This window comes from Heptranchias perlo, chromosome 1 (assembly GCF_035084215.1).
Source record: "Heptranchias perlo isolate sHepPer1 chromosome 1, sHepPer1.hap1, whole genome shotgun sequence".
Classification (NCBI taxonomy): domain Eukaryota; kingdom Metazoa; phylum Chordata; class Chondrichthyes; order Hexanchiformes; family Hexanchidae; genus Heptranchias; species Heptranchias perlo.
The window spans coordinates 137,375,994-137,391,397 of NC_090325.1; the positions used below are offsets into that span (position 1 = coordinate 137,375,994).

Genomic DNA, 15,404 nt, shown 5'->3' on the forward strand with positions numbered 1-15,404 from the left:
TGTGAAATCCAAAAGTTTGGGATTGCGTAACTACAACTGTAATTATATCAGAACTTTACGCACATGAACGGGTTTCTGCTGAACTTCCGGTGGCGGTACAGGACAAGCCCTGAGGAAATTCACCCCCCCCATTACTCTCCCAACATCACCCTTCTTTGGCTTAGACCCTGCTGTGCTTCATCCCCACTCTAGTTTAAAGGCGCTGGACCACCATCTCACTCCCTCCCATCCTTGGGCCCTATTCCCCTTCCATCCTCAGACTCCACAAGCTCCCGCCCAGGCCTACTTTCTCTTTCACCTGTTTTGGTTATATCCACAAACCGAAATAGCAGGTCACAAAGTTATGGTCTAGGGTGGAACACATCCTGGTGTGTGAGTATATGTATGTATGTATGTGCATATGTGTGTGTGTACATGTGTACACAAATTCATGTACATGCATCTGCAATTGGAAAAAGATTTCTGCACTAGCAAATAATTGCACAACACTAATAAAGTAGCTCTTAAAAGCCTTTACAAATACTGTAGCTTAATTAAAGGAGCAATTTTTGTGCAATATTTACTTTACAAACACCAGCTGATCCCAATGGCAAGTGAAAGAGACCCGAAGAAAGTTGGAGTTATTGATGTAGTAAGAGAAGGTCTACCTGACCCAGATGAAAAATTTTCAAGTGTTCAGAATCTCTGACTTTTCCAGCTGCTTAGCTTACCTAAGAAAGGATATACTTGCCATAGAGGGAGTGCAGCGAAGGTTAACCAGACTGATTCCTGGGATGGCAGGACTATCGTATGAGGAGATTGGGTCGACTTGGCCTGTATTCACTACAGTTTAGAAGAATGAGAGGGGATTTCATTGAAACATATAAAATTCTGACAGGTCTAGACAGACTGGATGCAGGGAGGATGTTTCCCCTAGCTGGGGGGGGGGGGGGGGGGGTCTAGAACGAGGGGTCACAGTCTCAGGATATGGGGTAGGACATTTAAGACTGAGATGAGGAGAAATTTCTTCACTCAGAGGGTGGCGAACCTACGGAATTCTCTACCACAGAAGGCTGTGGAGGCCAAGTCACTGAATATATTTAAGAAGGAGCTAGATAGATTTCTAGACACAAAAGGCATCAAGGGGTATGGGGAGGGAGTGGGAATAAGGTATTGAGATAGAGGATGACCTTTACTCCCTCATAAGGTCAGAAATGGGGATGTTCGCTGATGACTGCACAGTGTTCAGTTTCATTCGGAACCCCTCAGATAATGAAGCAGTCTGAGCCCACATGCAGCAAGACCTGGACAACATCCAGGCTTGGGCTCATAAGTGGCAAGTAACATTCGCTCCAGACAAATGCCAGGCAATGACCATCTCCAACAAGAGAGAGTCTATCCACCTCCCCTTGACATTCAATGGCATTACCATCGCCGAATCCCCCACCATCAACATCCTGGGGGTCACCATTGACCAGAAACTTAACTGGACCAGCCATATAAACACTGTGGCTACAAGAGCAGGTCAGAGGTTGGGTATTCTGTGGTGAGTGACTCACCTCCTGACTCCCCAAAGCCTTTCCACCATCTACAAGGCACAAGTCAGGAGTGTGATGGAATACTCTCCACTTGCCTGGATGAGTGCAGCTCCAACAACACTCAAGAAGCTCGACACCATCCAGGACAAAGCAGCCCGCTTGATTGGCACCCCATCCACCACCCTAAACATTCACTCCGGTGCACAGTGGCTGCAGTGTGTACCATCCACAGGATGCACTGCAGCAACTCACCAAGGCTTCTTTGACACCACCTCCCAAACCTGTGACCTCTACCATCTAGAAGGACAAGGGCAGCAGGCACATGGGAACAACACCACCTGCATGTTCCCCTCCAAGTCACACACCATCCCGACTTGGAAATATATCACCGTTCCTTCATCAAAATCCTGGAACTCCCTTCTTAACAGCGCTGTGGGAGAACCTTCACCACACGGACTGCAGTGGTTCAAGAAGGCGGCTCACCATCACCTTCTCAAGGGCAATTAGGGATGGGCAATAAATGCTGGCCTCGCCAGCGACGCCCATATCCCATGAATGAATAAAAAAGGATCAGCCATGATCATATTGAATGGCCTACTCCTGCTCCTATTTTCTATGTTTCTATGTTACCTTACTCATGGTTTGCGGACTGTAAGGAATTGAAGAATCAAGCAGTGTTAGATAGGAAGAGTTTGGTAAGTCTATCAAGTCTTTGCAATGAACTTGCTTCTTATATTGAAACAAATTGCTGAGGCATTTGGGTTCTATAAGACAAAGTTATTTTTGTTTATAAAAATAAGATGCACCACCACAGACTTTATGGTCCCACTGATCAGATTCTGTTAAATATCTAAGATTGCATTTATTAAAACTTACAAAAATACATTTCCCGAGACTCCCCCCCCACCCCCCCACCCCGCGAGTCAGTAATTACACCAAAAATAAAATCAAAAAGTGCATTCTAATTGTCACTTATATTAGTTGAATTTCTAAAATAATAGACTGTCATTGATCTAACTCATTATCATTCTGCAAAGTTTTCATAGCTAGACCCCACAGCGTCAGGCTAGAGAGGAATGGTCCTTCATTTGTTCGATATGAAACACTAGGTGTATGATTTCCAAAGGGCACGTTAATGTGAATGTCCAGACTAGTCACTGATGATCGCACAGTTGAGGGATTTTGGGATGGCAGCGACTCTTCAGGCCTTGGACTGCTGTCAACAGTGTGAGTATGGGACTGATGGGAAGCTTGAGGCTTGTCGGTTTTGGCAGAACTCAAGGCCATCTTGCTTTGATGATCAACTGCTTGTTGTTGAACCAAAGAACTGTATTCAGAATGAGAATTTTCCTGCATAGTTGCTGATGTCTCAATCACCCCAGCAGAAGGCTGTTCTGGGTCACCACGAAGCTTGTCTAAGGGAGATACAGGCAACAGTGCAACTTGCATAACCTGGCTGAGCGGCTCAGAGTTTGGTGATCTTTGCTCCACAGACTGTTGATAATTTTCCTCAGAGCTGTCAATTTCTTCATTTCTTACTTCATGATTTCCGTTGTACCTGCAGTGCATTCGTTTGTGTCTGTGCAGAACAGCTGAACGTGTGAAGCACTTGCCACAGGTCTCACAGTTATATGGCCTTTCACCAGTGTGCGTTCGGACATGGCGACGCAAATCACCAGAACCCGCAAACCGTTTCCCTGCAAGTTAAAATAAGAAAGGTCATTAGGGTATTTACCATGTATACACTGTTTATGTAATTCAGCACCAAGGAAAACTGTTTTTACAATTGACACCAGTTCAATAAAAGGTAGGATTGTGTCAAATTAACATGACATAAATGTAATCCCCATCATCTCTACCTCTAAAATGTCCTAAACAAATAAAGAAAATGACATTCACAAAGTATCCCATGTTAGCTATCAAGCTGAAATGTCCATCTGTACAGACATAATATGCCGTTGAAATTAATTTTTCTGCTTGTGCCATCCGCACTATTAAATTAAGCGCTTTGAGCATTTTTATGATTGATTATAGCACATCAATATTAGGACACTATGTAACTGTTAGTGAAATCTATTAAGAGCCTGCTATAAATTATGGTCATTTTTTTGTTTGAGTTGTTCCAATCAATTAGCAGCAACTGAGATTGTAGCTTTCATTAATGTTGATAATTTTTTCCTATTGTCACCAATGTGGCAGAGCTTTCATATGATCGAAATTGGGATCTTGCTGGTGAAAAATCTGTGATCTTATTTGACAAGAAATTGATGAAGAGGGAGAAAATAGAATATGAGAGTAAACTAGCAAGGAATATAAGAAACAGGATGTAAGAGCTTCTACAAGTATATAAAAAGGAAGAGATTAGCAAAAGTAAACGTCAGTCCCTTAGAGGCAGAGACAGAGAAATTATAATGGGGAATAAGGAAATGGTAGAGATGTTAAATAAATATTTTGTATCTGTCTTCACAGTAGAAGACACAAAAAACATACTGGAAATAGTGGGGAACCAAGGGTGAGAGTGAGGAACTTAAAGTAATTAAGATTAGTAAAGAAAAAGTACTGGAGAAATTAATGGGACTAAAAGCCGACAAATCCCCTGGACCTGATGGCCTACATCCTAGGGTTTACAAAAAGAGATGGCTGCAGAGATAGTGGATGCATTGGTTTTGATCTTCTAGAACTCCCTAGATTCTAAATGGTCACCGTGGATTGGAAGGTAGTAAATGTAACCCCGCTATTCAAGAAAGGAGAAGAGAAAAAACACAGAACTATAGGCCAGTTAACCTGCTATCAGTAGTAGGGAAAATGTAAGAATCTATTATTAGGGATATGGCAACAGGGCTGCATTAAGGTTACGGTTAGGGTTAGGGTTAGAAAATTACAATATGATTAGGCAGAGTCAACACGATTTTATGAAAGGGAAATCGTGTTTCACAAATCTATTACAGTTTTTTGAGGGTGTAACTAACAGGGTAGAGAAGGGGGAACCAGTGGATGTAGTATATTTGGATTTTCAAAAGGCATTTGATAAGGTGCCACACAAGAGGTTGTTATGCAAGATTAGGACTCATGAGATTGGGGGTAATATATTAGCATAGATTGAGGATTGGTAAATGGACAGAAAACAGAGAATAGGAATAAACGGGTCATTTTCGGGTTAGAAATCATAGGTTACAGCCATTCGGCCCATCGAGTCCGCACCGGCTCTATGCAAGAGCAATCCAGCTAGTCCCTTTCCCCTTAGCCCTGCAAATTTTTTCCTTTCAAGTACTTATCCAATTCCCTTTTGAAGGCCATGATTGAATCTGCCTCCACCACCCCCTCGGGCAGTGCATTCCAGATCCTACCCACTCGCTGTGTAAAAAAGTTTTCCCCTCATGTCACCTTTGGTTCTTTTGCCAATCACCTTAAATCTAAGTCCTCTGGTTCTTGACCCTTCCGCCAATGGGATCAGTTTCTCTCTATCTACTCTGTCTAAACCCTTCATGATTTTGAATACCTCTATCAAATCTCCTCGTAACCGTCTCTGTTCCAAGGAGAACAACCCCAGCTTCTCCAGTTTATCCACGTAACTAAAGTCCCTCATCCCTGGAATCATTCTAGTAAATCTCTTCTGCACCCTTTCTAAGGCCTTCACATCTTTCCTGAAGTGCGGTGCCCAGAATTGGACACAGTACTCCAGTTGTGGCCAAACCAGTGTTTTATAAAGTTTCATCATGACTTCCATACTTTTGTACTCTATGCCTCTATTTATAAAGCCCAGGATCCTGTATGCTTTTTTAACCACTTTCTCAAACTGCCCGGCCACTTTCAACGATTTGTGCACATAAACCCCCAGATCTCTCTGTTCCTGTACTCCTTTTAGAGTTGTGCCCTCTAGTTTATATTGCCTCTCCTCGTTCTTCCTACTAAAATGTATCGCTTCGCATTTTTCTGCGTTAAATTTAATCTGCCACGTGTCCGCCCATGCCACCAACCTGTCTACATCCTCTTGAAGTCTATCACGATACTCCTCACAGTTTACTACCCTTCCAAGTTTTTGTGTCATCTGCAAATTTTGAAATTGTGCCCTGTACACCCAAGTCCAAGGAGGATGCAAAGGGAAATAGGCAGGTTAAGTGAGTGGGCAAGAAGGTGGCAGATGGAGTATAATGTGGAGAAATGTGAAATTATCCACTTTGGTAGGAAGAATAGAAAAGCAGAATAATTTTTAAATGGTGAGAGACTAAGAAATGCTGGTAGCCAGAGGGATATTAGTGTCCTTGTACACGAATCACAGAAAGTTAGCATGCAGGTACAGCAAGCAATTAGGAAAGCAAATGGTATGTTGGGCTTTATTGCAAGAGGTTTGGAGTATAAGAGTGAGGAAGTCTTACTACAATTATACAAGGCTTTGGTGAGACCACACCTGGAGTACTGTGTACAGTTTTAGTCTCCTTATCTGAGGAAGGATATACTTACCTTAGAGAGAGGGGGTGCAACAAAGGTTCACTGGATGGATTCCTGGGATGAGAGGGTTGTCCTATGAGGAGAGGTTGAGCAGAATGGGCCTATATTCTCTGGAGTTTAGAAGAATGAGAGGTGATCTCATTGCAACATATAAAATTCTTGGAGAGCTTGACAGGGTAGATGCTGAGAGACTGTTTCCCCTGGCTGGAGAGTCTAGAATTAGGGGTGATAGTCTCAGGATAAGGGACTGGCCATTTAGGGCTGAGATGAAGAGAAATTTCTTCACTCAGGAGGATTGTGAATCTTTGGAATTCTCTACCCCAGAGGGCAGTCGTTGAGTATATTCAAAACCGAGATTGATAGATTTTTGGATACTGAGGGAATCAAGGGATGTGGGGATAGGACAGGAAAGTGGAGTTGAGGTAGAAGATCAGCCATGATTTTACTGAATGGCAGAGCAGGATCGAGGAGCCGTATGACCTACTCCTGCTCCTACTTTTTATAAGAAGGGACAGTACACTGTTTTAATCAGGGCATTATCTATACTTTTAGAATATGTAAATGAATGATCAGGTATTTGAGATACACTGCTAACATCAACAGTGACTTGTTAGAGCTTCTCTAAAGGCTCAATAGATAACTGCATCATCAAGTATGGTACTAAATCACAGATTGGGAAGGTCTCAGGCTTAATCTCTGATCTATGCTGACATTAAGGCATTACAAATGGGCTTGAGCACCCATGGTCTGGAGATGGAGGGTTGGGGAACATTAGCTAGGGTTCCTGCTTTCAATTGCTGTCCCGTCTGGAAGTGTGTGTGTGTGTGTGTGTGTGTGTGTGTGAGAGAGAGAGTGTGTATACGTATAGATAGATGGCTCAGCTGTGGTATCGTCCACAGTTGAAGAACTTGCTGATACACACTGCTGCGGATCATATCTGAAAGAACGGCTACTTGGCTGAGGTACCGAAAGGTGTTTGACACCAATAGAACCACATCCCAGCACAAGACAATGCCTTTAGGAGAGGAGGGGTAGAAACAACTCTTAAGAAAAATGTTTCACTATAGTATTCCCTCAACTGAATTACTCTTGAAAAGTTCCATTTTTTGTTTTTGTGGCATTCCTCATATACATTATGAAATGCTGGCCTGGCAGTCCTGGGTTCAACCAACTGCTCAGAGTGATGAACAGATGAGACTTCAGGCAAAGAAACCTTTAAAGGTATCAGAACACGAATCATCCTGAGGAAAAGTATCTAAGTTTTCACAATATAAAAGGTAACATAATAATTAAGAAAAACAAAGCATTTGATTTTCAGCTACAAAAAGACACTTAATTTTTGTAATCATGTTCATGATTTGGAAGCTGAAAGTCTATATTTATATTTCTGAACTAAAATTCCACACCTATTGAAAAAAATTACATCATAAAAAAATCCATAAACTTATCAAAACAGAAATTTACTGTTTGAGTTCTGGGATTTCCTTTGATTATTACAGCACAATCTAACCATGCAGTCCATTGAAACATCCTTTCTCTATCCACTCACAACATACGCTCAGCACCCTCATTTGTATTGGTTAATACATATTGTGACAATAAGTACACTACACAGCACCACCAGGGATTAAACCTGAGACCTTCCTGATCTGTGTTGTTCGGCTACTAACTGGAAAAGCTTGCTGAGCCATCAGTGAACCAACAAACATCATAAGAAAAAAAAATGTTAAGAACACAAACATAACTAGATGTTTTAACAATGAACCTACCGCAAGTTAAACAATTATATGGTCGCTCTCCTGTATGACGGATTCTGTGTTTGACAAGCTTTCTCTGCATGTTAAAGGACTTTCCACACTGGTCACAAGTGAACAATTTATCTGCACTGTGTGTCTTCTTGTGTTCCTTTAAATTACTGAAGTTACTAAAACCTATGCAAAATTTAACAAGTTAAAATTTTAAAAAATCACACATACTGCAACACAAGTAATCAGAGAATTTGATTAGTTTATTATCAAGTAGCGTTGTCACTAGCATGTCAGTACAGTATCAATATGCTGTAGGAAAAATTGTTTGTAAACTGATAAACTAGGAGAAACCCACAAGCAGTAGATCACCTCAAATTGCTCTCATCATCGTCACCAGTATTTCTAACACAAGGTAAGTTAGAAGAAGAAAATCTATTATTGTATTGCAGAATTTTTTTTTCATAATTCAAGTAGTTATACTTTTTTAAAGTCCTACTGAAAACACTGCCAAGCATGAAGCCATGTGATTTTTTTTTCCAAAACCAGCAAGGGTGTGAAGAAGTCAGCATGGTGCATCAACATGCTGTGCTAGGGGAGCAGATTTAAACCTGTGATTTTCCACAAAGCCAGTTACTGTTCGCAGTAGCCCTGATGGCGGGTGGTTAGGAAGAGAGGCCAGGTTTGTGTCCAGTGGAAGAGTAAAAAAAAAATCAGGAAAATCACACAAGCCACTTTTGTGCTCACAGATGTTGGCCGATAAGCTGAAGCTCATCTGTTTGTACTGTTGAGTTGGAAAATAGTCTATTGCTATGTTTGGAAGCTTAAAAAAATGTGAGGAGGAAAAAAGAGGGCAAAAACTAACTAAAATCATTAGTCTGATTCCAGTAACATCAGCTTTGGTGAATAGTTTGTAAGCAGCGTGTGCTGTAGCTCTTTGAAAACAAATGGAAACTGAAGTCTGGGTGGCCCTTGACCTTTCACTTCTGTGATTGGAGTTCCAAAGCAGCCCTAAAGATTGTTAAAAAAAATCTTATGGTTACGTAGGATCGAAGGTCAGGTAAATCAAAAGAGCTCCAGTCTGGTTCCCATTGACACGTGTCTTCAGCACAAGACAGTCTATTCATTATCAGACATTAACTTGGCAAATAGACTGGATAAGATTATTATGACAACATTAGAAATAAGCACACAAGAGCATGCTTTAACTGTGCATCAAATCACACTGTTGCTCTACATAGCATCTGACCAAATAAGAAATTGTGACTTAGTAAGAGAAAAAGGCACAAAAGGCAAGAGACCATGATAAAAAGAGATGCCCAAAAGACAGAAATTGAGGATACTCACTAACAGACCTGGTTTCCCATCATTTTTTTTAAGTTAAACTTTAAAGTCTTATGGATACAATAACAAGTTGTGAATTATATCATAATTTATGAACATAGGAACAGGAGTAGGCCATTCAACCCATCAAGACTGTTCCACCATTCAATGAGATCATAGCTGATCTGCATCATAACTCCATCCACCCGCACCATACCCCTTGGCGAGCAAAAATCTATCAATCTCAGATTTAAAATTATTAATTGAACTAGCATCTACTGCTTTTTGTGGGAGAGAGTTCCACACTTCTACCACCCTTTGTGTGAAGAAGTGATTCCTAATTTCACTCCTGAATGTGGAGATGCCGGTGATGGACTGGGGTTGACAATTGTAAACAATTTTACAACACCAAGTTATAGTCCAGCAATTTTATTTTAAATTCACAAGCTTTCGGAGGCTACCTCCTTCCACATCGTTCACCTGAGGAAGGAGGTAGCCTCCGAAAGCTTGTGAATTTAAAATAAAATTGCTGGACTCTAACTTGGTGTTGTAAAATTGTTTACAATTGTCACTCCTGAATGGCATGGCTCTGATTTTAAGGTTACATCCCCTTGTCCTAGACTCCCCCACCAGCAGAAAAAGTTTCTCTCTACCTTATCAATTCCTTTCAAAATCCTAAAAGCCTCAATCAAATCACCCCTTAATCTTCTATATTCCAGGGAATACAAGCCTAGTTTATGTAATCTCTCCTCATAATCTAACCCTTGGAGCCCTGGTAACATTCTGGTGAATCTGCACTGCGCGCCTTCCATGGCAAATGTATCCTTTCTAAGGCGCGGTGCCCAGAACTGTACACCATACTCCAGATGTGGTCTAACCAGGACATTGTATAGCTGTAGCAAAACTTCCTTCCCTTTATATTCTAGCCCCCTAGATATAAAAGCTAACATTCCATTAACCTTTTTGATTATTTTTTGTACCTAACCACTGAATTTTCGTGATCTGTGTACACGGACCCCTAAATCATTTTGGACCTCTGCTGTTCCTAGCTATTCACCATTTAAAAAATACTCGGATCTATCCTTTTTTGATCCAAAATGGATGACCTCACACTTACCTGCATTGAAATCCATCTGTCATAGTTTTGCCCACTAGTCAATCTTGTAATATCTCCCACATCGAGCCATGTCTCAATTTGCTGTATGTTGAAAGACAGCATTGCTAAAAACATGCGTAGCAGTACCGATTCCCTCTTTAACTTAATGGTAGTAATGGACATTTCAAAAGGTTTTAAGTTGGAATAATGAACTCAGCTTTACCCCGTCTTTGCCTTCCATTCCATCAAAAACACATTGGATCTTAGATTAAAGGTCAGAGTTCATACATCATCAGTTTATAGATGAAGAGAAATGAAATATGGCAAACACAAACCTCGGCCACAAATGTCACATAGGTGAGGTTTCTGGCCTGTGTGAATAACAATATGGCGTTGTACATCACCTGAGGCAGCAAACCTGAAATAAAGGACAAGGTTTTAGAGATAAAGAAAGAACTAGTTTGCTTTTTTAAACAATGAACCATTACAACTTTTGAAATATTGTACACTCTCCCATGCAATAGACTATCTTCCCCACAAAAATCTCATGCAAACTTATAACACCAGACAGTAAAATTACCAGACATTCATACTGTGCGTTCTTTTGAACGTTAATCTGGTTATCTCATTTCTATCTATAGTACAGAAATCTTACCACAATTTGAAATCCCTTATTTAGATCTAAAAATGTTTTGTCCTCTCCACACACTCTCTATATGATGTGATAATCACTTTACAAAATAATGGCATGCACACCAAATAAAACATGGTCCTGTTGCCTGTTAGCTTTGAAAAATATCCACCCAGGTACCCCTGACTTTACCAAACTCAGGCCTCCCTGTCTCTCCAATCATCAACCCAACTTGGCTCTCTTGGCCTTCCTGACCTGACACAACTCTTCAGGTTTTCTCTGCAATCCGCCCACTTATCGCAGACTGATCCTCGACACAACAGGGTCAATTTTAACCTAACCCACCCGATGTGAAATTGACAAGAGCGGGTGTAACGCTGGTTTTTACATCCCGCCCGATTTTAATCTCCAGGGGAGTTCCAGCCGATCCCGTGGGTTTCCCACCCAGCGAATTAGGTTAAAATTACCCACAATGTGTCCCGTCTGTCCCGCGGCTACTGTAACCGGTCAAATCAGGTCTCATGAATTAAGCAATTTACACTACAGTAAATAAGTCTATCAATAATACGTTTTAAAAATAGGTTGCTACCATTACCTTTTGCCACAGATCTCACAAATGTATGGCTTTTCACCAGAGTGTCGTCGTAAATGAGTTTGCAGATTTCCTGCCTGGCAAAAGTTAAAATTAAAATTTAATCCAATAAATTAAAATCCACAACACAAAGGGATATACAAGCTTAAACGCCAACTTCCCCACCATATACAGTCATCATCATTCTTTGTATAGAAGTATCCTCCACACACCACTAAGAGTGAGACCAGTCCCCAACAGAAAGGCAATACAGCCTTTAAGATGCTTTTTATGTCTCTCATGACAATTACATGAGTTAATCTTTCCCACACCAGGGTGGTTTATTTCAGGGGCCATAACTTCTTTGCCCAGCAAAGGCACTGGTAACAACAAACAAAAAACAGCAATACATCTGTAGCAGAGATAATCAGATAAACCAGACAAACACATTAACATATACAGAAATTTCATTGGTTTATCTAGATAGGACGATCAGACAAACTGCAACTTGTGTGCGTCCAAGTTGTTTTGTTTTAATGTTCCTTGACTCGACGCCATACCACTCCAGGTCTCCAACCTGGCAACACCACTGGACTCTTCAGACCTCACGAAGCCCACCCGATTCTCCACCATGGGCCTCCTCAATCTCCACATGTCCGCTCACCCTACTGATCTCCTTGACCTGACACAAATCTCCAGATAGCCTCTATCCAGCACACCCAGGCCTCCTCGATCTGACCTAGCCTTCCAGGCCTCCCAGAGTCTCCACAATCAGCACCTACTGCAGTCATATTCACGCATGTCCCATGGCTGTTGTAATCAAACAGATATATAAGCAGCTATAATAAATGACTGCAGCAATAACTCTCTACATAACTGATCTCTCTGAAAGGTACAGAACATGGACAACTGGACATGTGGGTATGTGAATGATACTTCCATTCATCCATATATCAACAGGTTCTGACTTAATGGTTCCTCAGAACAGTAAGAAGAATCTTTCAGGTCTACATTCAAAAATACAAATACCAACACCCCAAATATTTTTTAGCAGATCCAAACAGCAGTGTTTGGCAGATGTATTGACGATTAATCCAACAGTTTTACCGATTCTTTCCAAATTAACCTTGAGGTTGGTCTAAGATGCAGCTGCAAAGCAATACTAATGGCTTATAACATTTACTGATGGTTGCCTCCCCACTAAATGGGTAACAGTGTAAAACATATTCCACTAACTCTATTTGGAAATTAGAGCCCAAATGGCATGAGGTCCAATTGATAAAAACAACTGTTTTTAATGAATTGGTCTAGTCTGTTTCATTGTAAGGTACAACTGGAGTTACTAACTTTCTTGGCCCCAAGTCATCAAGACTGTTTTCTATGTTGTAAATTCAAGATTACAGGAACTGAATAGCTCTAAAAGAAATGTATATAAAGCTACCAGAAACCCAAATTTAGATGCCACAAAGGCAGCAGAAGGTTATATGTTGGGAAATTCTTTCAGGTTCTCTTTAAGCAGCAGATGAGCGTCTGCTCCCCCAGAAAGTATTCTGTTAAGGGAAAGAGGGAAGACTGCCACAGCTGCCACATGTGCACATTTGGAACTTGTTTTCAGATGCCTGTTTGGCAGCTGCTAGAAGTTCTTCAATTAGTGAGATCTCACAAGATACGGGATTGTGGTTTTGTACCAGAGAACAGATTTCTTCGATCTCTTATTGGCAGAAGTCTCATTGAAGACCCATGAAATCATCAATATGGACGGTGGAAGACATTCCGAAAAGGAGTGAACTCATTCAATATCCTGGACATCAATTGCAAATTGTCTGTGAAAGGATGCAAACTTCTGCCTTTAACAAAGACCGAAAACCTGCCTACTATGACAGTGAGATCAGAAAGTCAAAATCTGAGTGATGTCCATGATCTGCTTTTCCAATAAAGGGTAATGAGAATGACCTCAATTTCATCCATCCATAACTTCTGCAGAGCTTTAAGAGTCAGAGTAAATGAAAGGAACATATACATGTTCCTCAAAGACATGGTTAGACTGCCAAAGTGGTTCAACAGTTTCTCTGACTGCAACAAAACTAGAAGTCTCCTATTGGAGTGTGTTAGTCTGGGATTTATGACTGGAAAAGAAAGCAGTGTTACCCCCCCACCATGGCAGGGGTTTACTCCTTGAAGGCCATAGTTTTGAACCAGTCAAAAAAGAAACTCTGGCTGGATTTGATTTGTACTGACCCAGGCTTGCTTAAAAGGTAATTTCTCCACTATTCCTCTGAATCTGTAAGAGTTAGGAAAATGTTTTGATCCATGAGAATGCATAAAATTCCAGGAACATGCTTCATCACATAAATCTGAGCCTATGCTCACGTAACTTTTGTGTTGCTACTAATGCTAAAGATGCATCTAAACAAAGGAACTAGAATATATGTCCCACTGTTTCCTTAATGGAGGCACACATGGGTGAATAGCTGTTACTGATAGTTGGGTAAGATGACATAAATTCCTTGAGAACAACTATACATAAAAGTTCAAAGCAGATAGTGATGGATGGGCAGCTCCTGATATTTAAATGCACTGAAAATGCATCATGACACAGAGGGTCAGTAATGAAGAATGTGACTCAGCACTAAGCATTGGGCTCGATTTTCAGACGTCCGAGACGGCGGGTTCGTGGTGGGGGGGGTTCCAAAAATCGGGGATTCTTGGGGCGGGTCCCACTTAAACCAAGTAATTAGATAGTTCAGGTCGTTTGCAGACCTGATTTGTAGGATATTTTAGGAGGGGTGGGATTTTCAACTCAACTGAGCGTGTTTCCCCTACTGGGGTCAGCACTCCCAGTTGAAATGGACGTGTGACAGCCACCAGCCTGTTGTAGCTGCAAGGGTCCATTTGACAGGTGACGGGGGGGGGGGGGGGAAAAGAGACCCTGACTCATTGCAGGAGGCCACTCTGTCACTTTGGACAAAGTTTGGCCTCCACCACCCTCCTCCAAACAAGAAAATTCACAAACTTGCACACTTACCCCGGTGTCCAGACATATGTACCTACCTTGCGGACCCCCTCAAATGTACATCTTCCGGATGGGGGCCGCCGGAGCTGCAGTCATGACCTCCTCGGAGGACGAACAGCATCACCAGCCTCGCCGTCCACCTCTGACACATGGAGCTCCACAACAGAGTGCTGTGACACATCCACCTGGACAGCAGGAGGGAGGGCAACCGCAGAGAGAGATGCGTCGCGGAAGGCACTATCCTCGCCATAGGGTTCACAGACCGAGGCTCAGCTTCCTGGACCTCTCTGAGCAGCAGTGCACACGGAGGCTCAGAGTCACTCGACATGTAGTCGTGGACATCTGCAGCCTCCTTCATGCCGAGCTGCTCCCGGCTGGCCCGAGCACCATCTTCTTGCCTGTCGCTGTCAAGGTCACCAATGCCCTCAACAACTTCTCCTCCACATCCTTCCAGGGTGCCACCGGGGACATCGCTGACATCTCTCAGTCGTCTGCACAAAAGAGCCCTGCAGATACACCTACACCCACTCTGCAGTGACACAATGGGTGACATCAGGTGTGGGTCTTCATGGTGATCCTCAGGAAAGGGCATTATTGCACAAACCAGACAAGATTTGCAAAGACGTGGCAGTAGTGGTGATAATATAATATGTAATGTGAGCTGATCAGAAATGAAATATATGTAAAAACCATGACAAACCCTCAAACACCCTTGTGCATCCCCTTCATGCTCACGACACGTTTGTCTCACGCTTCCTACTGCACATATGTAATGCATGCCTTGTGGCTGCAACACAGGTAGTGGCAGGTTGAGTGAGGCTGACCGTGAAAGAGATGCATGAGCGGGTGAGTATGAGATAGAGCCATGAGATTGTATGAGGATTGGGTTGAGTGGTAGTGGTGGGACGAGTACTGGCAAGGTGAGTAAGTGCAGGTAAGATGAGGATTAGCTTTGAGTGGGTGTGAGGAGTGATGTGATAGTGTAGTGTTGGCAGTGCAGAAGGAGATGTGGGGTGGGGGTGGTGATGTGGCAGACGGAGTGTAGGGGAATGAGTAAGT

The 15,404-nt window shown here is 42.1% G+C and overlaps 1 protein-coding gene across 3 annotated transcripts in view; it reads right to left on the reverse strand.

Moving 5' to 3' along the window:
• Positions 1 to 2,349: 2,349 nt before the first annotated feature.
• zbtb49 (zinc finger and BTB domain containing 49) overlaps positions 2,350 to 15,404 on the reverse strand; it is a 50,396-nt gene continuing 37,341 nt past the window's right edge. For all 3 annotated transcript variants that reach the window (XM_067991407.1, XM_067991397.1, XM_067991387.1), the window contains exons 5-8: positions 11,357 to 11,430; positions 10,466 to 10,548; positions 7,736 to 7,897; positions 2,350 to 3,214 (exon numbers count right to left, since the gene is read on the reverse strand). In XM_067991407.1, the coding sequence (XP_067847508.1) occupies positions 2,523 to 3,214; positions 7,736 to 7,897; positions 10,466 to 10,548; positions 11,357 to 11,430 (1,011 nt within the window). In that variant the 3' untranslated portion in view covers positions 2,350 to 2,522. The remainder of the gene's footprint in view (positions 3,215 to 7,735; positions 7,898 to 10,465; positions 10,549 to 11,356; positions 11,431 to 15,404) is intronic.